At 37.6% G+C, this 25,433-nt stretch overlaps 1 protein-coding gene across 9 annotated transcripts in view; it reads right to left on the bottom strand.

Annotated features, from left to right (window-relative positions):
• CSNK1G3 (casein kinase 1 gamma 3) overlaps positions 1 to 25,433 on the bottom strand; it is a 72,684-nt gene that overhangs the window by 40,772 nt on the left and 6,479 nt on the right. For 7 of the 9 annotated variants that reach the window (XM_063422519.1, XM_063422512.1, XM_063422513.1 and 4 more), the window contains 4 exons: positions 19,568 to 19,625; positions 17,097 to 17,509; positions 13,310 to 13,350; positions 976 to 1,045 (listed from right to left, as the gene is read on the bottom strand). In XM_063422519.1, coding sequence (XP_063278589.1) covers positions 976 to 1,045; positions 13,310 to 13,350; positions 17,097 to 17,274 — 289 coding nt within the window. In that variant the 5' untranslated portion in view covers positions 17,275 to 17,509; positions 19,568 to 19,625. The remainder of the gene's footprint in view (positions 1 to 975; positions 1,046 to 13,309; positions 13,351 to 17,096; positions 17,510 to 19,567; positions 19,626 to 25,433) is intronic. The other 2 variants (XM_063422515.1, XM_063422516.1) reach the window with 1 other exon arrangement.

The raw sequence follows: 25,433 nt of genomic DNA on the forward strand, positions 1-25,433 counted from the left end.
ATTTTCTATTTCTTTTCACAGACAACTTTTCATACTAAGTAGGATTTTATTCTAGTTCAAGCACAACTAAATTCACTGTTACAAATTCCAGGCTGCCTTTGCTAAAAAGCCCCTGAACACATATGTAAAAAACCACTATTAGTAGCCTACTCATAAAATAAACTACTACATTAGTAAAAAAATGGGAAAAACAGTTAATTGCATGACCTACTCTAGGAATAATTTTAAGGAAAAGATGTCAAAAGATTTCTTTTTCCTAAGTTATAGTTGATTTAGAGAATATCTGTACTCACTTTACTAGGGTAAGAAACTTCACATCTTCCTAACTGATTATATGCAGTTTTGTGAAAGGCAAAAAAATGTGTGAGTTTTAGGTATTGCTCACCTATGAAAACAAAAGGTGACAGTTGGATCATTCAGGCGATCACCAAAAGAGTATTTCTGGGTACAAAAGCACCAAGGGGAGTGAAGTAAGAAATTCAAATATTAAACTGCATTGAAACTTTTCCTAGAGGTATTTAAGTGTTTTAAAACTAGTAAGCAGCAATGTATACTGTAACAATAAAAGTGAAGTAAAGTAAAACTGAATATGAAGTTATTTAAATATTACATCAACTTTAATTCAAAATATGTGATTAGTACATGAGCAGATTGGAGATCTACAATATTTTTTCAAAGAGTTGTACTAGGAACAGTCTAAGATTACTCAGTTTAAGGTATACCTGTATGCACACAAATGCTGTCATAGGCAGGACTTATCAAATAGTCAGACTTCATAGATATACTTTATAGAGTAGAAAAAATATGTTAGAATACTGGAATTCATACATTAATCTACTAACTCCTGGGGCTTTTTTCTGCTTTAAGTAGTTAGGAAGACTTTATTAAATAGATTTATACCTCTAAATCAGGAAACTTCAAGCAAAAATTGACCCTGGATTACATCACAGTAAAATGCATTACACTGCTTTTTACCTCCAGATCCTAGCTGCTTGTAGAATCTGTATTCCAAATGTAGCTGTGGTGCTCTCGACTTCATTGGCTCCTGATTTGAAAACAAAAACAACATTTAAAACAAAGCCTAAAAACTAATACACTAACCTGCTACCCACAAAACTAGCCCTATTGCTTCCAAGCCACAAAGAAAGTTTGAGTATTTCTTCTGAAATGACTGGCAATTAAGAAACAAAGAAAACTAAACCTCCCTCAGGTGAGACTAGCACATGTAGGGATATTTACATCTTGTATTGCTTCACTGGACCAGAGCTCAACATGCAAACCCAATAATAAACACACAGTGGAACAGGTAAAATATAGTATGTTTCTCCAAAGCACATGGATGGTATGTCCTACATTTCTCAGAAACTGGCATCAAAGTGCATCTTAACAACTGAAAAGATCCTCCAAACACCTAATTCTCAACAGCTGTACCTTTATAAGAATGAAGTCTTATCCTAGGATATTAACAAAAAATACCAAAACCTTTCACCAAATAGTAACACCTTTGCAGAAATCAAGTATCACTGTTCCAAACTATAAATCCAAAACAAGCAAAAAACACCTCAGAATAAAATAAAGAATGTGGTTTATGCACATTAATGAAATCTTATTTCTGTGTTCAACATGCCAGTGTGTCAGGGTCTCACAGAACAAAATAAAGTGACATGAGATTAAGCAGCCTAAAAGGAACCCCGAATTTCTTGAGTATCTGCCTTTGCAAAGAAAAGGTTCTTTAGCACAAGATTCCTGAAGTAATTTCCTGGGGCATATTTTAGAAGATATGCCTTGTTTCTTGTGATACGTAACATGAACTTAAGATTAAGCTCCACCAGAGGAGGTTCATTAGGAGGAATTTCTTCACAGAAAGGGTGCTTAGACAATGGACTAATGCCCAGGGAGATGGTGGAGTCGCCATCCCTGGAGCTGTTTAAGGAAAGACTGGTCACAGCAGTGAGTGACATGCTGATGTGGTGGTCTTCAGTCAGAGGCTGTACTCAATGCTTTCTGAGGTCTATTCCAGCCTTATTCCTTCTGTGATCTTCCAAAGCATCAGAGACAATTTGAAAACTGATTTTGTTACTACTAGAACTGCAGCACTAAGTAACTGTTAATACAGTTATAAGCAATAAATGATACTGCTGAACATCAATTTTCAGGAATAGCACCTGGGCGAAGTGTTCGTATTTTCCTCAGACCATGATCTTCAGAAACTACAAGTTTATATACCTGTGTTGTTTCTCAGTGTCACATTCAGGGCATAAAAACTATGAGTGAATGTGCAAGAATAAGAAATTTAGTCTTCCTCCTCAAGCCACCTCCCTTCAAGACTTAGCTGTTTCCAATTGCTGCCAAACTCCCTGACAGTTTACGTTTACGCAGTTGATTTTGCCAGGATGCCAAAGGTGGATGCTTAAAAGTAAAGAAGGAAAGGACTAATGTAACAGTTTCTGCAAAAAACAAATAGAATTTTCTGTATGTTTTTTATGCTCCAGAGCAACCAGCATAACAGAACATTGTACTCTTTGCAAAATAAGTGAGAAGCGAGCAGGAACTTTCTAAAATAAGCAAATGTTTATTATTCAAAAAATTAATTACTAAGCAAGAGTAACCGGGCCACCAAAGGCCTAGTTACAATTTATGAGAAGGACAAATAAAATTTATGGTAAAGTATTGACAAGAGATACTCCTTAAAAAAACACTTTAATGTAAACATAAGTCAAAGCAAATCAGCACAACTATCAACCTTTAGTACTCAGTTTTCAGAGGTATGACAAAACCCACTATGAAGAATTTGAAATATTTTAACCTTTTAGGAGACAACGCAAATTTAGCAATTAGTTTGCTTATAGTACACAAGTGTATTAGTTACAAAATACACCACACTCTACATAATGCCTAATTAAAACTTACGGTTCTGCCAGCTAAGAAGAAAATATTTTAGTTCAAAAAACTCTGCATGTCTGCTGCTTTTAATAACACAAGACACTGGCTTATAGGAAGTTATATTTTGTTCAATTATAAAGTTTTGTCTCATTTGATGGTACACTAACAACTTAACCCTCATGGTTATAACATGGTCCCATTGAAAAACAGGTTATATGTATTAAATTTACAGGGGTAGACAAAAAAAATCTAGGTAAATGAAGTAGCTTCCAATTTCTAGCATATACCCCCTCTTTTTCGTGAATGCTGCTTGTCCCAGCATCAGAAAAAACAGTCCCGATAAATCTCCAGAAGGCATGTTCTTAAACAGTCAAATACATCTACTAAACTACTACACAGAGCCAAAGCTAAATCTTGTTCAACAGAGAAACAATTTATCCTCTTCAGTAAAAAAAAAAGATATGGCAATAAGTACTCATAGTTCATTTACTGAATGACAGCCTTTAGGAATTGCCTTATTTTTGTAAGAAGGCTTAGACATCTTCCTGTCATGCTAAACATGCAGAAGGAACACATCATGTTGTTCAACAAAACTTGTAAAAGGGAAGGTACAATAATGTCTTCACATACAATTATTTTATTTCTGCACATTCCACTCTGCAGTACGCAATGGCTACACATAAATGAGAAAGGACAGAAGAAGATAGATCAAGACAAAAGAATGCTAAATGTAAGCCTTCACCATAACATACAAGTGAAGAATACACTACTGTTATCTACAAGTCTAAAAAGAAAATTCAGTAATAAAAAACCAAAATGGCAAGTAAGTTCTTTGGCTTAACTAGCATTTTGGTACATTTCACCATCTAAAAATAAGCCTGAGAATATATAACTGCTCAATCTGGGATCATGTTAATCCCAGAGTCCCAACTTTTCCTCTGAACAAAAGAAACCAGTGTATTTTCTTTATTTAAATAACCCAGGTCTTCACTCAAGCATCCTGAAAGAATTATTCTGGGATCTGCAAAGTTCTGTGTACAACCCTCCCCACACTGCTTTTATATTCACATCTGATTATTTCAAAGCTTCATTATTAAAACAGATAAATTCTTTTCCCTGCAAAAGACCATCTCTCTCTGAATAAGGAACATGGGAAAGAACTAATGTGCAGGTTACTGAGCCCCAGTTACCTGAGTGACAGAAACAATGGCTCTTAGTTTACCAGAGAGGTTTCTACCCCCTCTTTTTTCTTCTGTGGCATTCTTATAAATTCAAACAAAACAACAAAGACACCTGAAATGTCAAATCTGTTTCAAGTTCATTATGAATTATTTTTAAGATTATTTTTGTCCCAAATACAAGGAATAAAGTATCATTCAATTTTCAAGTTACTTCCCATCAAAGGAGCTTTTAAAAAGTAGTTTACTTGAATTGTAAGGTTAGAAATGTTCAAGAAGTCTAATAACCCAAAGCACAATATAAATATTCAGCTATTACCTACTTTTCATGGGTTTAGTAATTCAGTGAGAACCCATCTCACTTTATGCTCTGTGTCCGTTTCACATATTTGTAAGCAATAGCAAACAAAAGTCATTTCCGGGGAAAAAAGAATCTTTAAGAGGTAGGCTCATATTAAAGGAAAAGACCAGTCTATTAAACAGACTTGCACTAGATTTGGATTTACAACATGTTCTAGAGGAATTCTGAAAAGGTGTGACTCTAGACCATGGTATTCCTTAAAAACAAAAACCAGAGAAAACGCAAACGCCCTTGAAACGAAGTGCAACCTTCTTTCCACACACACCCCTCACTTACAGTTTCAGTAATTCAAATCTTAAGAGTGGACTAGTGAATTGGTGAATTAAAGATTATAGTTTAAAAGGCAGTGATAGCTACTTTGTAACTTCCTATCTTTTACCCAAAGACATTTCCAGCAGTTCTGTGGAGGACTAAGCATAAGCATGTTTTGTCTCAAATATTCTGACTGTTATGACAGGAGAAGTGTGATCAAAACAAAGGATCCCATGGAGATGGAGTAGCACTGTTCTGAGCCAGCTTCCTGCTCCTGCTCAGTCCCCCCACAACTGACTTCCCAGACAAAGGTTCGAAGAGCTGCCTGTGGATGTGCAAACAAAATAAGATAAAAAGTCTCGTTTACATAAAAGGCTGCAATAGGTTCACTATAAAAGGATGTGAATTCATTGGGCCCCCTCACCCACTTTTTCTGTCTCTTTCCCAGCTCTGGACCACCCATGTAGCATGACCAGCTGCAAGAATCTACAGAGGGTGAACTTCTTTGTTCCCTCTCACTTTTCCACTTTAATTTCTCTCATCCCTTTCTCTGCCTGGGGAAAGCATAGCTGTCATATTTTCCCCCCTACCATACAAAATGAAGGACTTGTTAGCCAACACCTTTTCAGAGTAATAGTGGGGGTGCAGAGTTATAACAAGTGTATAATAAAGCACAAGAGCTCCCCAGCGTGTGGTCTGCTGTTGCTGTTTAGGCTGGTAAGAATTTACAACAAACATCATACTCCTACCAATGGCTTGTAACAACAAATTGGCATCACAGACAGGACTCTCATGAGGCTGAGAGGCACTGAACAGCTCTTGAGCTCTTTTTAGCTGGGATGGGCTCAGATATCTCTCCATCTCTGACTGGGGTACAGGATGCATCAGGAACAGTGAGAAGCAGGACATGACAGCCCAGGAAATGCCAAGCATGGACCCCTTCCCGTTATGGGAAAGTATGAGCTATATTCATTTTCATATGTGGAGTATTGTATATCATGCTGATGGAAACACAAAAGGATAAAAACATTAATGACTCCTTACTAAAATGTCCAGATAGAAACCAAAAAGAAAGGGACATTTCTATAAAATTCTGTTGACTCTTTACAAAAATATTCATACAGAGAATAAGATGAGACAGACTATTTTTTACTAAAATGTTTAGATAGCAAAAGATAGAGACAAATTACTACAAAATCTGGTCACAAAACATTTGCAAGTCTTGGTTGACTCTTTATAAAAACAGCCATGAGATTTGGCTGAGGTTGGTAAATCACTTACAGAGATGTCTGGAAAGAAAGAGAAATGAAAGAGCAAAATTGGAATCTTTGCTGAATATAGAGAGAGATCTTACCCAATTACTATGCCTGGAGCTCTGCAAGGCTACAGAGAAGGAGAAAATACTGAGAGATGTGTTTGTTACCATGGTAGGGATGAGACGCTGGCCTTGGGAGTACAAGAACTTACACAAGTGCTCAGATAACGAACTAATACATGAAATGAAGAGGCAAGATTAGGCTACTAGATTTTTAGAAACAGAGTGACTCACCCAGTAAAGGAATCAAAATCAGTGAGGCATGAGGATGAGGAGAAGGAGAGGACCACAGGAGTGCTGGGCAAGGAGAAAAAGGCAGCTGTGGAAGAGGCTGAAGCCAGAGAAGTGGCTATAGGAAAGACAGCAGTGTAGACAGCAGTTGCTATAGAGGACAAAGAAGCTTCAGAATAGGAGCCTGAGGGATACTGAGAATCTGAGGTTTTCATGCAGGTAAATGATCCTTTTGAGTCCTGATCCCTCATCCAGTGTTCTGCCTATTGGTCAAGGGGTTTAGGTTTCCTGGAGAGGGAAAGCAGGCCTCAGGAGACGGTGCTGCTTGCTGCTGAGAGTGAGCAGGAAAAGAGGCTGAAGGCAGAGGGGCTTTTGATGTCAAGCACGGTCATACTAGCAGGCTTCAGGCACAGCTTCAGGATGTGTATGAGAGAATCTTTCATGAGGAATTGCAGGATGTAGAATCTGGATTCTGGACCACTAGTTAAAACTGAAACCAGAGATGATGGACAGGGTCAACAAACTGCTACAAAATACTGCTGTATACAGTAACAAAAATCTCACAGTTATTGCAGGGTAAATTAAATGAGAAGGAAGACACTATGTATTCCCACCTCAAACATGGAGGTTTGGACTAATCCAGGGGAGGTTTTTAGTCCAGGCACAGGCAAAAGCACATAGTTTTAATGCAGTGGTTCAGGTATTTACCCAAGCCCAATACCATCCAGTGAGACAATGGCAGCCACTGTACTGCTCCAGTGGTACAGGAATAGGCCACTGTGCATCAATTGTATCTTTCACAAAAGGAAAGACAAGAACCAAATTAAACTTAAGTACTGCCCACAACAATCAGTTCTAGCAGATTTTTTCACTATTGGAGAAATGAATCAAGTCTTTCAGCAGCTATTTATGGATAGCTACCATAATAAAGCCCATGATAAAGAACATTGTGTTCACACCAGTAGATAGCACCTTTTCTTCAACCATTGGTTTAGGACAACGTATTTTTCCTTTTTCTTTTCCTACAAGAACTATGACAAAGCAATGACTGATGTTAACATCAGGCATTTTTGACTGCATGTTGCTGTTGTTTTATTATCTGTACCTAGCACTAGTGACCCAGAACGTATCCTTTTCCCTTCATCCTGTTAAACAAGAACTATTGTAGTAAGACTCCAACTTAGCCTGGGAGCTCATACAAGGATTTGTAAGAATATGGAGGCCTCACAGCAAAGGCTTTTGGCCTTGCCTTGCCATGCCCTGCTTCACACAGAAAGGAATTAAGATTCTTTCTGTTGCCTGTAAGTTTGTACACTGTGATGTTCACTACTTGTAACACTTGACCTGAAGATCCCCTCTGAAATACAGTTCATACTTGGTATTAGGATTTTGAACAGATATACTTGTACTTGCTACAATTGTAATACGACCAACAGCCCGTACATTTTTCAGAGTAGTATCTGATGGTAGTACCTGATGGCAGGAATTAGCCTACCACAGAGCCACAAGTAATTATCCTAAATCTTACTGACACTTATAATTGAAGAATGATGAAATATACAGCCCCTTTGGGGTTGGCTTAGAGGAGTTCAGATGAAACACCTTATTTCTAACACTAGAATACCATGCTAGATGGAAATGCAGTGTCTGAATTCCTTCCCTGTGTCCTATCAATGCTCAATTCGACCCTTCAGAGATGGATGCATTAGCATACCCATTACTGAAAAAATATTACATGGGATGCTGAGCCTCACTGAATGGGAGTGCTCTGTCACCATGCACAATGTTACAATTTGAACTAAAGAGGCTTGAGCAAAGATGCAGGAAGCTACTGACCAGATTGCTGAACAATTCCAAACACTGCAACCAAAGAACTGGTTTAAAGAATTAAGCTTTTTACACCAGATTTCTTTTGTTTTTAAATCATGAGGTGGAGAAGGTGTTTGATACAAATGAGGATTGTAATATTGGTCAGATTTCTGGTTTTAATGATGAGCATAAACCTTATTTGCAACTATGATTAGCTGTGTACTGTCTTCTGTTTCCTCTCTCTTCTAACCCTCTGTCCAATACACAGAGATCACCACAGCCAAAGATGCACCATATGCCCAACCAATAGTAAGGAAAGTCTGAGCCACTGGGTGGTGTGGAGGACCCTCCATAAGTATGTTTTGTCTCTAACATTTTGACTGTTCTGGTAGGAAAGCTGTGATTAGAAGAGAGGGTCTTGCTGAGGTGCAGCAGCGCAGTGCTGAGCCAGCTCGCTGCTCCACCTGGAGACTTGTGCTCACTTCCTCACCCTGCACTCACTCCCTGGAGGAGGGGTCCAAGGGCTGGTTATGCATCCAAGAACAAAACAGCACAAAAAATCTCATTCATGTAAGCAGCCACACCAGGTTAACTGTGAAAGGAAGCAGACTGGGCTCCCCTGCTCTCTTTTACCTCTCTTTCTCTTTTACTGTGACACAACTCCAGCCCTGGACCAGCGAGACCAAGGCAGGATCTAAGGACTGATGATATTCTTTGTTCTCTTCCTTTTCTGCTTTTATTTCTCCTCTCCCTCTGGAGAGGGCAAAGAGAGACTCTGTCTGCACAAAGCATGGCTACCATTTTCTATTCCATTCTCTGTACTGAAGTTTATGGTGGGAGTGGGGAGTTGTGGAAACGTAGTTTGTGAGCGCTCACCTTTGAGTAGTGTGCTGAGGGAGTTGAGACTTTATTGAAGTGTACTGTAAAAATTACAGGCTTGCTACTCAGCACTTGCAGAAGTCTCCAAATGTAAGGGCTTGCTAGCCAACACCTTTTAAGTATAAATAGTGGGCCGGTTGCCGGAAACAAGGTGATCACACAAAGAAGCACAGAAGCTCCCTAAAGCATATCCAGTGTCTTTGTTGAATCTTGATGAGACTTTAAAATGAACATCATGGCCCCTACTGATGGGTCATGACATGCTCAAGCAGAAATTCCTTTAGCTAGTCTTTTGGTAGTGGTTAAGCATCTGCAGAGGAGGTAAGTTTGAACAGTGGAGAAATGTGTCAAAGGGAAATGGAAAAATAACGAAGGAGAATGAAAAGCTGAATAGTGAATAAGAGATTTAAGTCGAGTACTGGGTCATGTAATAAAAGTAGTAAATCTAACAATAAGAAGAGGTGAGCAGCAAAGGTAGAGCTTTTACACACCAAATATCTATCACTAAAGAACCGTCTGATCACAAGAAATCAGTGTATATACTAAAAGACCAGCAGAAACATATGAACACCACCACACAGCACTGAACTGGTAAAAGTCCAGTTCTTAAGAGTTTCATTATAGTTCTTAAAAAAGTCTACTCTGACCTTTCAAACTGGAGTCTCTGTAGTAGTTTCATGCTTGCTAATTCAGACTTTTCCCGGCTAACGCACTAAATTTTTGATGGTTTTTGTGCTTACTCTCTTTTCTTTCTGTGAGATAGACTTTTGGGAGGGAATAAGGCAAAACAGGCCCAACTTAAAAGTTACAAAGATAGTTTTACTAATATACACTAAAGGAAGGAAAAAAGGAAAAAAAATTTGAAATTAAAAAAGAATATTTGAACTCTTCAAAACCCTTCTCCCTTCCCCACAAACTGTTCACTTTCCCACAACCAACATAGAGAGACAAAATTACCATTTTCACCAGTTTCACCATTCAAACATAATTTTTCGTCACTTTGGGAGAGGAGTCTCTCGATGTCCCATAGAATTTCCCCACTAAAAACCAGTTTTCTGGTGGGTTTTAACTGCCACAAAAAACAACAGCCCCCCTGTAAAAAACTTTGCTTCTGTGACCCCTCCCATTAGCAGTTTCTCAGGCTGCTTATGGGTCATGGGTCTAGACTTCTGCATATTAGGGGATCACCTTTTAAAGATACACAACTCAAAGGAACAAGGATTCTTTTTCTCAAAGAACAGAGACATTATCTCACTTCTTCACTAGCACAAAGGACTTATCTCTATCTCTGTTCAAGCATCTCATAAGATCAGCATCACTTAGTCCATCACACACACCTTTGTTCAAAATCTACACCCAAATTTGCACATCTCCTAAATGCATATCGTCCCATGATTTGAAGGGGTATGTTAGTTCAGTTTCCATGGTTTACATCCAGAGAAGTCCAGTCAGAAATGTCCACTTCCTCAATCCCTCCTTCCGATAATCTTTATCAGTTCTTTCACTGACTTTCGATCATGTTTGGCTACGTGTTCCTTCCTCTCTCAGGCAAAGGGCTGCAGTTCTGAAAGCTTCGGGTTGCCCAGAAAGCGTTAAGTCTGCCTAGCTCTGCAGTGGTCAATGTGATCAGCTGCTCTGACGAGGCTGGGCTTTCCCGCCCCCCTTCCCCTCTCAGCCCGGGAGTCACCGGAGGAGGTGGAGTAGGGGCGGTCCTTGCCCATCCCACGGTAGCGATCGGGGTGGGCTGCCGGGCCCAGAGGTGTAATGAGGGGCCAGCTCCTGCCCCAGGCCAAGCCCAGAGGTGTTATGAGGGCTCAGCTCCTGCCCTGGGCCAAGCCCAGAGGTGTTATGAGGGCTCAGATCCTGCCCCGGGCCAAGCCCAGAGGTGTTATGAGGGGCCAGCTCCTGCCCCGGGCCAAGCCCAGAGGTGTTATGAGGGCCCAGCTCCTGCCCTGGGCCAAGCCCAGAGGTGTTATGAGGGCCCTGCTCCTGCCGCTCCCTCCCGGCCCTGCTGGCTCCAGGGCCCAGAGGCACGGCCAGGCCTGAGCCGACTCCCCCCAAGGGGAAGGGAGCGGCAGCGCCGGGCCAGGCCAGCCTAGGCCGTCCTAAGAGAAGTGCCCGGCTCGATGTTACCTGTCCGACTTGCCCTTCCTCAGAATTTTATATGGGTATTCCTCAAAGTTGCATCTAGCTTCCTCAATGGTCCAACAATATGTCAATATTTTAAAATTAACTCAGATAGTTGCCTGTCTGTTTCCAGTTAACTAAAAACCGAACTGTGTCAACCTGTAACAGTCCCCAACCAGGACAGGCAATAATGGACTAAGACAGATTAAGAGGAAGATTCCGGAACTGCAGCTGTTTTATCAAAAGAAATACACATTTACATAGAAACATTATACTTTAAAATGCATATGCTGTATGACCCTCAGACCTCACATAGAAAAATTGTTTAAGTTATTTTTTTCACAAGTCCTGAAGCTGCCCTATGCACCTTAACAGGAACACACTTACATAATTTTGTCCACAAGGGAAACATTAATTCAAAACAATTAAAAAGTCTGAGTCAAAACTTCATTTATAAAAAACACTTTTAACATCATAAGCATTCCTGAAAGCTCCTGTATAAACACAGCCAGTCACTGCACTTGAGAGAAACCCACACACTCCTCCTGCACTAGTGTATATGGTTACCACTGACACACAAAACATCTGGCATAGGAGATGTCTTGCTGCTCATAAGACAACAGTAGGTCAACAGTGGAATGCTACCGTGTGGAATTCAAATTCTGGGATACTTCAGGAGAGATTAGAACAACCACGCCTGCCAAGGGTAATTGCTTAAACTGTAGCAAACTTAATTCAAGTAACCCCATTCAGGAAGGCTAAACTTGAACTACAACACATGCAAAACAGAGAGCAAGTTAAGAGTGTCTCATTTACAATAACAAAACAAGGGCTCAGCATAGGCCTAATGACTGCTCTGAAAGCACAAAGGTAAAAGTGCCAGAGAAAATAAAAGCTTACATTAAAAAAGGAAAAGAATGATATGCCACTGTATCTGTAACTGTTACAAAAAAGTCTTGCCACTGTCTCAAATAGGAGAAGAACAGAAAAAAATTACAAAATCCAAATAAATCCTACAGTTTGATGCAGCTGCTTTTAGCAGACTGAACCTTGTGACCCAAATCCCTTCAAATTTGGAAATAAGTATTTACCTAAAATACACACTGAAAGGGAGAACCATACTAAAAGAATACACTAATTCTACCTGCCAAGAAATGTATTTTTATCTTACTATGATAATGCAAGCTCCAGTGTTGATTTTCATTAGGAGTCCTTCATCTGTTTTTCATTGCAAAGACCTTATAGCTTTTCATGCCACTAATGTAAGAGGACAAATGGAAAAATCCTCTACATATTCAGACTTCTTTCAGCACTAGCAGTAAATTACTGAGATACTTAACCATGTTGGTTCTGTAGCAACTTCAAACTTGCATGTTTTAAAAACTTTTACTACTCCCAAAATAAATATTTTCCAAAGCAAGGAGAGTGACACAGTATTTTTCAGGTGTTTATATGTTTGTAATGCTTTTCAGATTTCTTATCTAAAGCCATGCATTTCTGTTCCCACAGTTTACCTTTAACTTTACTATGATTTGTAAAAATTTCTGTGCTACTGCAGCAACAAGAAATTAACTGGAGTCCTGCAAGTCCTTCAATGATAAAACGTAACCAAGAGAATTTCATCATGAAAGACTTCATTTAAGAAAACAGTCGTTTACCAAGAAGTTAAAAAAACCCAAAAGCAAATTATGGTGTAACCAAAGCAGTTCTGATGACTGAGAAAAAGCCAAACAATGACATATTAACAAAATATCCAAAAGTATCATGTTTGCAAGAGAAGAAAACATATTACACAGAATTGCAAATATAACATGTCTACCAAAGTGATGTGTGAATACCAGCAGTCAGAGGTGAGAAATACTTAGGGGCAGGAATGAGGACGTTAAAACACATGCAGTCTCAAGAATTTCTGGAGTTTCTCTGCAGTCATCTGATGTTAAGATACACAGTAAATTTGTTGTTCCTCTGCTTGCTGGACAACAAAAGAATCTACTAAAATGACTGCTGCAGAGCACATCCTTGAAGCAGCACTAAACCATCACTGACTTTGCAAACATAGCTTTAGCCCTGAAAACAGTGACAACAATTAAAAACTAGTTTCCCTCAATATGCCCAAACCATACAATTACATCTATCACTAATTGCTTTTATCTAATTCAATGAAATCATACAAAATATTATAGGTTTCAACTAAAGAAATCAAACCATTAACATCTGAAAAGAAAAATCCAACTAGTTTTTCATCCCAAATCCTTTAAAAAAATATTAACTTACCAGCTTAATTGCCACATAGTCATTTGTGTATAAATTTTTTCCTTGAAAAAAAAAAAAAAAGAAGAATGTGAGACACTGGCTTTTCTATTCAAAGAAAATGCCATTTAAACATCAAGAAAGTCTTCAAAACATTTCTCATCTAAGGTGCTAGGTGTTCTGGCAGTGACTTTGGCAATGTGAGTTTATAGTTCAATACCTTATTTTAAAAAGGACTTTTCCTTGAATAGAGTAAGAGGCAGAAATTTCACAGAGTTTCAGATATTTCACCAAGTTTGTAATATTTTTATGTACTAAAAAAGCTTGAAAACTGGTAAATCCCAATAACCAGAACATAATGTTCTACATTTTCATAATTATTGCTGAAAACTATTTGAAATTGATTTTTAAATTACCATAATTTTGAAACATCATCCACTAATTAAAACTATAATTAACTAGTAAACAATTCATTGAGAACTATTGTTTTCCTCAATTATGCAATTTACTAAGCTAAAAGGACAGGACAATGGCATTACTGATATGCTTACATCACTTGGAAAATGCATCTGCTGCCTTAAAAGGGATTCTGTAACTGAGTAAGAACTTTTCAATAAGCATCACTTCAAAATGTATGCAATGACTAAAATGTTAAGTTTTATAGGTGTATAATTTAAAAATTGCAGATAACGGATAAATTAAGCTGTCACTTCCAACATATTTTGTTTCTTTACAATCTTCAAATGCATTTAGTGCGTATTATTCCTAATAATAATCCTCATTTTTTTCTCAGTAGTATTACTCAGGTCTGAATTTCCGATGTTTTGCTCAGTTTTGTTAACAAAATCAAATAGGGAAAAGACATGGACCAGGACTAGAGAGTTCCCTGTGAAGACAGTTACACAGAATCATAGAATATTCTGATTTAGAAGAGACCCACAAGGATCACTGAGTCCAGCTCTTAAGTGAATGGCCCATATAGGGATTGAACCCACAACCATGCTTTGACCAAGTTACACCAATAGTCAAAGACAGAAGTGCTAATGATTCTTTTAAAAAATAGAGTACACTTCTAAAGCTGACACAAGACGCATTAAAAGCTTGCATGTCTTAGTGGATCAACTTCACAAAAAAAAAATTACCTGGGGGTTTCACAACAACAAACATAATCCATATGAGCAGCATGCCACAACCTGACCCACAAAAGGAAGTATACTCCAAGACATACGTAGGGACTAGAGGGCATATCCAGGCAGCCTAACTATTTCTTACCTGATGATAATAGCAGTTACATTTTTGATAAAAAGTGTACTTTGTTTGAAGTTGTTTCTGTGTCTTTGGATGGTATTACAATCTGTGAAACACTAACAAAAACTCCTGCAGGAGCCCTGCTCACTCTATCTCTTACATACATCACCTAGGCTGAGTAACAAATCCCATTACAGTTAAGTAACTGGATATTGAGTTCCAAAAGCTGTAACGACATGCTAATTCTGAAATGGTGTCAGGAGGAATACTAACTTTCCAGTCAGGAGAGTCAGGACAATTGTCTCTTTAAAATACAGCAGACACATATATATGACACCACCATTGATCGCTCCATGAACACACAACCGATATTGAGTAAGGCATCACTTGCCACAGTAACAAGTTCTCTCTTACTACCTTATCGGTTTATCTTAACTGTATCAGTTTAATTTAACTATAACAAAGAGTCTTAAAATTAACAGCTCCATATCCAAACCAATTTAGTCCTTTACAAGCTAAGGATTGAACATCACAGACAGTAATTTTCTAGACACAGCCAATTTCCGATTTGATCCGCAAGCCACTACTGAACCACTTTCTTCTCAGGTGGAAGAACAACAGCTCCTGATACATGACTGAATTTTTATCTTTTGAGCACAACTTCATCACTCTACAACTTTATTCCTCCTTTAAGTTCCTCAGGTATAACCTTAGGACACATACTCAAAATATGTTCCCATTTTCAGAAGAGCATATAAAAAACGAAGTGCTTGCACATGTCTTTGTAGAAAGGGTGCACACTAAGTACTTGCTACTGTAGCAAAACAAAAATTTAAAAATTAAATCAAAATCTATAACAGCAGTATTAACTCCTGCTTTCAGTAACTTACATTTAAAACATCTTACCTCACATAAAACAATAAAGAGGTATTTGGAATATCTAGAACATAAGCAAAACCCACAGATATTAAAATGAGAAACATTTTAATAAAACAGCTGTACTTGTCCTGGTGACTGTTGCAGGACAACACACTGCCCCATAATCTTCCTCCTATTTCTTTTACTTACTTGTTCTATTTTATTTCAGTACTATTAAACTATAGGACTTAACTAATTTAATATTGTATTTAAAATAAAATACATGGTTCCACTGTAATAGCTGCAAGTAAATGAGTTATTCAGATATTAATTTTTAATCAGCTCTGTACTTTGTGACCAAAATAACAGACAGACAAAAAATTAATTTTACTAGTTTGCAGTTGCCTTTACGTAAAATTAATCTTGCTGGTTTGATTTAGTTCATTGAGAGGTTAGAAACAAAAATACAGATTTGAAGGCAGTACTCAAAAGTTTGAGAAGTGAGGAAGAGCGATTTTTCAGCCTGATTTGTGGACTGCAAAGGCGTGGATGTAACACTGTAAATGCCAAAATTAATCTAATCGTAGTAACAAGTGTACCTTTGACACTGCAAAATTCAATGTTCTAAGTCAGAGCTGCAGCAATATTGCCTTTAATCCCTCTACAGTATCAATTTTTTAAGCTTGTTTACATCCTGACAGCCCCCAGAATGCACTATATTAGAACATAATATACTTTATGCAAGCACTATATCACAAATATTGTCTGAAGGGCAGTGAGTATTAGTTCTACCACAGGCAAAGATCAACAGAAACAATACCATCCTCTCAAATATCTAACTTAGAAACCTACCTCTATTTAATGCATGAAGCACTTTAACTCAAGCCTTCTAACAATACTAGAATAAATTCTTGTCATTAAATGTCAAGTTGTATTTATTAACATATACTTGAACTTACTCATCTTGATAACACTGGCTCATCATGCTGACCATCCTGGAAATACAAGTCCCCAAAACTAAACATACAGTCTTCCAAAAGCACATTTCCAGCTTTGCTGCCCAAATTCTTAAAAACTCTATAGGTCCTTCTCAGTCTATGCTTTCTCCATCATCTGATTTTCAGCCATCTGCTCAGCAGAGAACTAGAGCAACTGAATGATCCCAAATTTTCTCTACAGATGGATTCTCACTGTCCTGTTTAACAGCAACTCGATGTTTAGCCTCACTACATCAGAAAAGAAACTAAGGAATTTCCATGCTCGCTGGTATTAAAAACACTGTAGTACCTAGTTATGGTATCTCTAACAGATCTACCAGACCTACAGGATAGGGAGGTGTCTCATACATTTAGCCCTAAATATACCTCAATAAAGTGCTTCAGGAAGTCAGAAAAGACTGCTACAATAACCATGATGTAACTCCCAGCATCTTGGAAGAGAAAACCAACTGAATTTAGGAGAGCACAGCACAGAGTTAGAAAACATTTTAGTCCCAGAAAGTATCCTGCTATACAGATTCTTCATGTCATCAAGCTTGCATTGGCTGGGGTAAAGCCACAAAAGATGGGTTCAATATGCCTTGCACATCTGAAGCTTTAAGGCAGTTTGAAGAGCTGCATGGTATTCACAGAGAAATTTTCTTGCCTAGACTGCATAAAAATGGCCTTGAATAATGTAAACAGAAATAAAGAAACAAGGATCTTACCTAACCGTAGTTCTCCAAAATTACCACATCCAATTTTTTTACCAACTCTGAAGTTAGGGCCAACCATTAACACTCCAGAATTTGAAGAACCAGATCCACGTGGATTATGGCCTGATCTCCCACTAGGCCGTGCCATTCTTTCATCTGGTTTGTCTTTGTCTTTCTTTTTATTTTCCATGTCAAGTTTACGGTACTCCACTTTGATTTATTCCTCTTTTTAAAATCAGTATCTGCAAATTCCAGTTGGACAACGTGAGAATGAAAACATCATGAGTGAAGTGCCCAGGTTACTGTCAGTAAGCAGTCAACAGCAGCATGTTCATCCTGTTTACAAAGCCTCGGTGGAATCTGGGGTTAAAACGTGTTTCCACAATGCATGACACCAGGAGTATTTCCTAGTCTTTAGAGGAATTCTGGTAAAAGAGAAACAAAGTTACTCAAGACACTAAGATCCTTGTACAAAACTACCTTTCCCTTCAACTAATCACACAATTAAGCTGTAACTAATTATATTTGCTTTACAGATCTGTTCTCTCTATTTCTAGAATAGAACAGCAAGAGATATTGGTGTGACTCAAGTGTGCTAAAATTTCAACACTTCAAGCAATAGTTATTTTTCAAAAAGCAACAAAAAAGCCCTATAAAACTTCTTCCTGAATAAAAGCACTTAAAATTGACACTTGGACACACTCACTTCATCTTATGCTAGCTCTTCAAAAGACCGCATTTTATATATTTTCCCTCCAATAGTATCTGTTGTTTTAAGCAAATGCTCAAGCTGCACAGTTACTGAAGTTATAGAAATATATTTTCTGAATTGTGATTACTGAGATGCACAAATTATAAACTTATGGCAAGGACACTTGAGTTCTTTCATTAACTCCTAGAATCTAAAAATAAACTATATTTACTGATTCTCCCCTATTATACTTCTGTCATAAATGTGTTTCCCTGCTCCCCTTCTCCCATCATTGCCTAGACACTAATTCCCACATGGATTTCAGCAAAAACAACGTTATTTTACTACTGTAATAACGGACCACAAGAAAGCTTTTGGTTTTAAATCTCAGCCATAAGACAATGGATATTGTTTTCTATTTGATGACAGTGATCTAAAACCCTGGAATTCAGAACGTTCTACACCAGCAAAATTCCACAATGAGTTAAAATACTTGTCCAAAATCATTTTCCTACATTTGCTTCAATGTCAGGAATACACTGCAGTAACGGAGAACATCCTCTGGAAAAATGTATTCATGTGCTACAGCCCATTTCAAAGGTAGCCACCAGGAGCTTATTTTTAATGCTTTGAGCTGAAGACACCTTCATTTTGGAAGCCAACTTCTCACAAAGTAAAATTGCTACCCACATCACAGCTTACCATAAAATTTCAAAAATCAAAGAGGTAGCAGTGAAATATACCAAATAATATGAACAGTCACATGAATAGTTGCATCTGCTAAATTATACATAGTTATAACTAGATGACATTTAAAAATCATTAATCAAGACCTGATTAACCTATTACCTGAACAATAAAGTACATGGAAATTTGTTTGGCAAAGAAAGATGATCACAATACTGTGGAAGGGGGAATGAAAAGCTTGTTCTGAGAGCAATCAAAAAACACAAATGCAGATTACAATCCAAGATGACATGCTTAATGCCAGAGAAAAGTAGTTCAGCACTGAGTAATGAAAGCTGTGGTATTTTAAGGTACTAGACAGAAGCATTCAAGAGAAAAATACAGATACATTACTACACAGTATTGCAGATTTTCAAGCACCACCAGATACTCTAAAGTCAACCTCTAAACCACGCATCTCAAAGGAACTGACTCAGTGGGAAGCAGTGACATTGTGTGTTGAAGTAGAACTTCAAGGTCACCATTTAGTTCTTAGAATGAAGGTCAGCACATTTGATGCACCAGAATGCAACTAAATGTTTTAGGTACCAAAGAAAAGAAGAATTATGATCTATATCTTACTGGATTCTTCAAAAAGAACTAACAATAAACAATCCTAGAATGTTTAGTGTACCAAATACATTACAAACAACACCGATTTCCAGAAATGTGCTTATTATATGGACAAATCTATTACACAGTAATTTATGTCCCCCCCTTTCCTCCGGCTGAACGAACAGATACTCCAGTTACATTATAGGTAAGCTTTCATACATAAACTGAAATTAGAACCTTTTTCTAAAGATACCTGCTCACCAAACAAGTCCCACACATTTTTCCCATACTACATATCAAAAGGAAGATATGTAAGCATTCCTGTCACAAGTTTCTCCAGGACGCAGCTGTTCTCTTACATTTTCCTAATAAAATAATCTGCAACTAACTCAAAAAAAGGTTAGTACTTATCACTTTCTTAATTTTGAAGCTCCTGTACAATATTTTATGATGTACTTACCTTAAAAACAAGAAAGCTTTTCGTGGTTATATTTATTTGTATTGTGCTTACCTATGATAGTGTTATAATGTTGATGGCAGTATCTTTTCTTCACCATAATGTTCACATTCTGGAGAAAAAGGATCAAAAGGCAAAGAGATATATTTATGTCATATTTGAAATTACTTAGCATGTGAAAATTTCTGATACAGAATGAAAGTACAGTTTTTGCAACTGCACTTTTAGACTGTTAAGGAAGATGCAGCAGATTTGTCTCAAAGACTCAACATAATTTTTAAGGCTCAGAAGACAGACATCATTCAAAGGTATGCAACATCTGAAGTGTAAAAGAAATACATACAGTGTAAGCATTCTAAATAATTTGCAAAATTGTTTTCTTGCTATATGATAGTTATGGGCAATCTGTCTGAAAAACATGTCATCCTCATTTCACAGCTTGATTTTCTGTTTTTCATTTTTTTCATTTCTGCCTACACAAATGAGCACACTTGAACCATAAACTTCAGCCCAGCATCAGGGAATATTGCTAGGATTTAAATAACTGTTCTTAATTCAAAATAATATATGATTAAATATCACGATAATGGCTAACACACCATCAAAGCCAAGTTGACAAAGCAGTATCACAGGAGTTAAATGACTGTGTTCAAGTATGAAGAGAAAGAGAAGGCAAAAGAAACTATCAAAGAAAAGGTCAAAATGGTATTACATGGAAAAGTAATTAATCTCAATTATAAAGTAAACCTATAATCTGTATAGACTGAAAATAAAAAATAAAACAAGACTGGAAGAAAGCAAGTAACTTCAGAGTAGCTGACATGCACAATTAACAACAGCTATCAGAGGTTTCACTTTTTCTTGTTGTAATCTGCTACATTTCCCAAGCACTGTAAAAAGACTGTGTGAAAAGTAAGGAGAGACGCAGTGAAGACAAGAAAGAAAAAATTACAACAGTGTTTCAGTTGACTGACAAGTCACACACCTAAGATCTGCAGAAGTATCCCTAGATTAGAGCTATAAATCTACACATCTCTCTAAATCTCTGCTTGAAAATCTCCCAGTTAACACTACTGAGGACTATAGGCCACATAAGAACCCTATTCTGCAGCAACAACAACTCTCTAGGACACTACATAAGGCAGAATAAAGGAACAACTCATTTAAGCATCTTCTTTATTCATACATTTCTCAAATGCCTGGTCCTACAGGAGCAGCAGGAACACCACTGTAATTATATGCTTACATGTTCCAAAGTGTGGTCATGACAATGTTCATACTCAAATGTGTAAGTCACCTTTATAAAAAACAACTTGCTATCTACCTCTTTCATTTTCAAGATTTACTCCTAAATAAACTGATTATGGGAACATTAAAGTAGATAAATAGAACATTGCACTGCCCACGAATGAAATGAAACATGCAACCATAACTGCTCCCTTAGGTAGCATAAGCATTACCCTTCACATTGCAATTACAAAATCATACATTACTACTAGAATCGGTATACTAATATTTTTCTCTACTTTTAAGAAAAGCATACAGTAACGAAAGAGCTACAGAGGAAAATAAAAAATTGATTGAGACTTAAACTAGATTAGAAGAAGGAAAGAGACATCAACAGGTTTGATAGTGATAAGCGATTGGATAGTATGCCAAAACTCAAGGAACTGAGTGCTAGCGAGAGCCTTAAACTGGTCCATGAGGTGTCAGCTACAGTGGATCACATCCAAATGTTTCACACCAACATCATGAGCACCATCACCGGAATAAGTGAAATCTGGTAGGATGAGCCCCTTGACTGGAGTGCCATGCTGGATGGCCACAAGCTCTCCAGGAGGGACAGGCAGGGCAGGAGAGCAGGAGAGCTGGAAGGGCTAGAATGTAGCCTGAAGCCAGAAATGGCAGGCTGACAGTCTCTGAGTAAGGATTAAGAGACCAAAAAAAAAAAAAAAAAAGTGAAATGTGGATGTAATCATAGGAGTCTACTATAGGCCACTTCGCCAAGACAACAATTCCAGAGAATTACTCTTTGAGGAGCTAAAGGACACCTTCAAAACGGAACATCAACTTGTCAGATGTTAATTGGGAGCATCACACAAGCAGCACAAATAGGTCCAGAACAGTCCTAAATCTGAATAGCCCTATGATACATCTACTAATGGAGCCAGCTACAAAATGTGCCCTCCTTGATTTGTTACTTCTTAACAAGGAGGATCTCACAAACGAAGTGGTGACTGGTGGCCATCTTGGCCACAGTCACCACAAAGCAACTGAGTTTACAAACTCTGTTATAATGAGGAAAAGTGATAGCAAAATTTCAGTCCTGGACATGACAAGAGTTCACTTGAAGATGTCTGGAGTACCAGTACGGTGCCCTGGGAAAAGGCTTTTGAGGGTGATGGGCTCCATCAGGTCTGGTCATTTTTCAAGCACTGCCTCTCAGGGCACAGGAACAGGCAGTTCCAAATTGTCAGAAGTCATGCAGAGGAGGCAGAAGGACAGCTTGGCTTAGCAGGAATCTTCTCTCAGAAACAAGGCAGAAAAGTGAGATGTATGCCCACTGGAAGCAAGGTCTGGTGAACAGAAGAACTAGAGAGATGCTACAACCAGTGACAGGACCTGAGGGAATGGCCTGAAGTTGTGTCAGGGGAAGTTTAGGTTGGATATCAGGAAAAGTTCTTCACCCAGAGGGTGGCTGGGCATTGGAACAGGCTCCCCAGGGGAGTGGTCACAGTACTAACCTGACAGAACTCAAGAAATGTTTGGAAAATGCTCTCAGGGACATGGTGTGACTCGGGGTGCCCTGTGCAGGGCCACAAGCTGAACTTCAATGATTCTTGTGGGACCCTTCCAACACAGGATATTTTATTATTTTATGAAACACAATAAAGAAACAGCCCTGATTTCAGCACAAGGCATTTTAAATTCACTCAGTCTTCTGGCATTTTCATACCTCTGCAATTTCTCACCTCTCAAGTTCTGTTCACATACTTCTAATCGCAAGGGCTCATGATTTTTGGCAGACAGTAATTTAACAACACAGCTTCTCCTCACATCTTCTAGAAGACTGCAGAGAAAGTTTCTCTGCCACAGATTTCCAAGAGATTTTATCTAACATTACATGTAGCTTTTATGGGGTACTTCATCTACCACAGTCTTCCACTGAGATGGAGAACAGTCATATTCACTTTCAAATCATCATTTCAATGTTACAAATATATTTGTACTGCAGAAAAAATAAGTCAAGATTCCACCCAACAAAACTCCTTCAGAAATACTTAAAACGTAGAAAATCTGAAATTCATACTACAAATACTACAAACTCAGACAACAGTACTGTTCTCACAGCATTCAGTCTTTTTCCACATCTGTCTTCTGTAATAACAACCTATTCTAGACTCAGCTAAATTTTGCAAAACCAAGAACAGAATTTATTCATTTTGATGTACAAGTTAAACTATCAGCAATTCTAAAAAATATGATTGTTTTAAGATGTGTATTTGCTTACTCTTACAGATATATATGATTTTCTTAGAAAACAAGGGTTTAGGTAACCGAATTCGTAGATTAGGACAAGGAGTGTGTGTATGTAAGAAGATAGAAGCAGCCTAATTGAAAGTGTCATGGCAAATCCAAGCATCTTTCTTATGAACAAAAATTTACATAACCAAGCCCTCGTTCTTCTTGTTTTCATCTCCAGTGGTAAATACATTAAATAAAAAATTGCATTTTTCTCTTACCATATCAACTGCCATACACTATTTTCAACAAAAATAATTAATTTGAGATTCTAGAATAAGCATTTCAATTTTCATATATATAGGCATTTCCGTAGGGAAAGTTCATCAACAAACCACATATGGCCACATATAGTCCTCCTTTAATGCACAAAATCTAACAGAGGAACAGCTTTACTAATGCACTGAATCAACCACTTATCTGTACAAGAACTAACCAAAAACCTACCTCATCTTTATTGAAGCTTGTTTAAGAAGTCTATTCCAGTTAAAATAGTGTAATTTTTCTTGTACCAAAGTTTAAAATCACATGAACAAATCTGAGGGCTCCCAATATCCAAAATTCCGTATTTGTTCTGTACACCTAATTTTGTCATTTGGAAGTCTATTACCTAATGAACAATAATGTATCCTTCTGCACCACCAACTGCCAGTTCTGGACAAAATGCTGTCACATCAGAAGACATGTACAGTACTGGGGGTCACCCTCAATACAATTTTTCCACAAATGACAGCCTGGACTAACTCTGTAGCAATTAAGATCTCCAAGCAATCTCTTAATCTCTGTTAACTCTAAACAAACATCAGCTGAGATGGCTATCTCTGGTCACAACATAAACGTTTTTATTTTCTCATTCATCTAAAAGGCAAGTTTGTCCTAATCTACGAATTACAGTTCATCATAGGGTTTCACCACAAAATCCTACCAAGTTCACTTTAGGATTCCATGCAGGTGCATGCAGTTACTTGGTTAGAACTTCTGTGTGTGCATCCTTCTTGCACTTTTATGTAACTACCATTTCAGAGTAAAAGCTGAAAGTCAGTTTTCACAAAGGAGAGCCATAGCACAAGGAAGCATTTTTAGAAGTCTAATAATGCCACTATTAAAACTGATTTACTAAAAAGAGCACAGAAAGGACAAAACTGATGGTTAAGCAATATTTCAATCATTTGTTTCTCCACTCTTCCACCACCACAACCATACAGACTTATATGGGCTACATTGTCTACAGCTGACAGAAAGCTAATGCTGAGCTAGCTAATACTACATAATGGCAGCTTCAATTTTCTACATGAATAATTGCACCATGGCACTCAACTATTATAGCAACAGAAGGTTCAACAACAGAAAGGTTCAGATTAGCCTAAGGCTAGGCCAGAGAAACTGTGAAGTTAATACATCTAAAAATCAGAAAACAAATCACAGAGTACTGCATTTCATCTAACACCATAACTACATCTGAAGACAAAATTAAGTACCATAGTGAAGTGCCCAGTGCTACATGGAAAAAAAAACCCAAAACATTTCTGAGAGTCAAAAAGATACTATTTCTGTTTTCAGGTTAGATTTTGCATAGGCTAAAATACATAATGTGCTCTGTAATTCCACAGTGATTGTGAAGATCAGTTTCCAAAATTAAAAGTATTTTTAGTTCTCTGACACAGTTCCTCCTGTCACTTTATTTTAATTACATCGTCAGATCCTACTTCAAGAATTTAAGACAAGGAGACATGTTGAAATTTAGTAACTCCACATGTGAGGAAAGGGATAACACACACTACAGGAAAATGTCTCCAGACTGAGGTTTGCAGCTATGATTCTGTCAAGGCTTTCTAACAATAACAAACTACATGAGAATCAAATGAGACTGCTGTCTTAAGTCTCCATAAACTAGATAGGTACCTTCTACAGCAGTTCCAAGTATTTTACTACAATATACACTTGCAAATCTCTCACTTGCATAGCTTTCACTGGAATATATACCTAAAACATTTTCTTAAATTGAAAGTACAGTTCTATAGTCTTCAAAAGGCTATAAAGCTTTTTTCTTGTATTATAAGTTTAATATGGAATAAAATGGTATAGATAAAGTGGTATAGATAACCACACCAAATAGAATCATGCTTGACATCTTCATATTGAAAGCCTAAGATGCATAGTGACACAAATTTAAGGAAAAACACTAGCCACAGTTACGATCTTGGATTCAGCATTAGTGATGTAATACAAAACATATTTAAACCAATACTCTCCTATGGAACTTAGAGGAAAAAACAAGTCTCCCAGTGTTTTACACAAATTCAAACAACACTGAATATGAAATCATCTGATGTAAATTAAAAGTTCTGAGATCAAAATAACCTGATGCTGTTGACATCTGTTTTGTCAAGGTCTTGAT

Source organism: Prinia subflava, chromosome Z, assembly GCF_021018805.1.
Source record: "Prinia subflava isolate CZ2003 ecotype Zambia chromosome Z, Cam_Psub_1.2, whole genome shotgun sequence".
Taxonomy (NCBI): domain Eukaryota; kingdom Metazoa; phylum Chordata; class Aves; order Passeriformes; family Cisticolidae; genus Prinia; species Prinia subflava.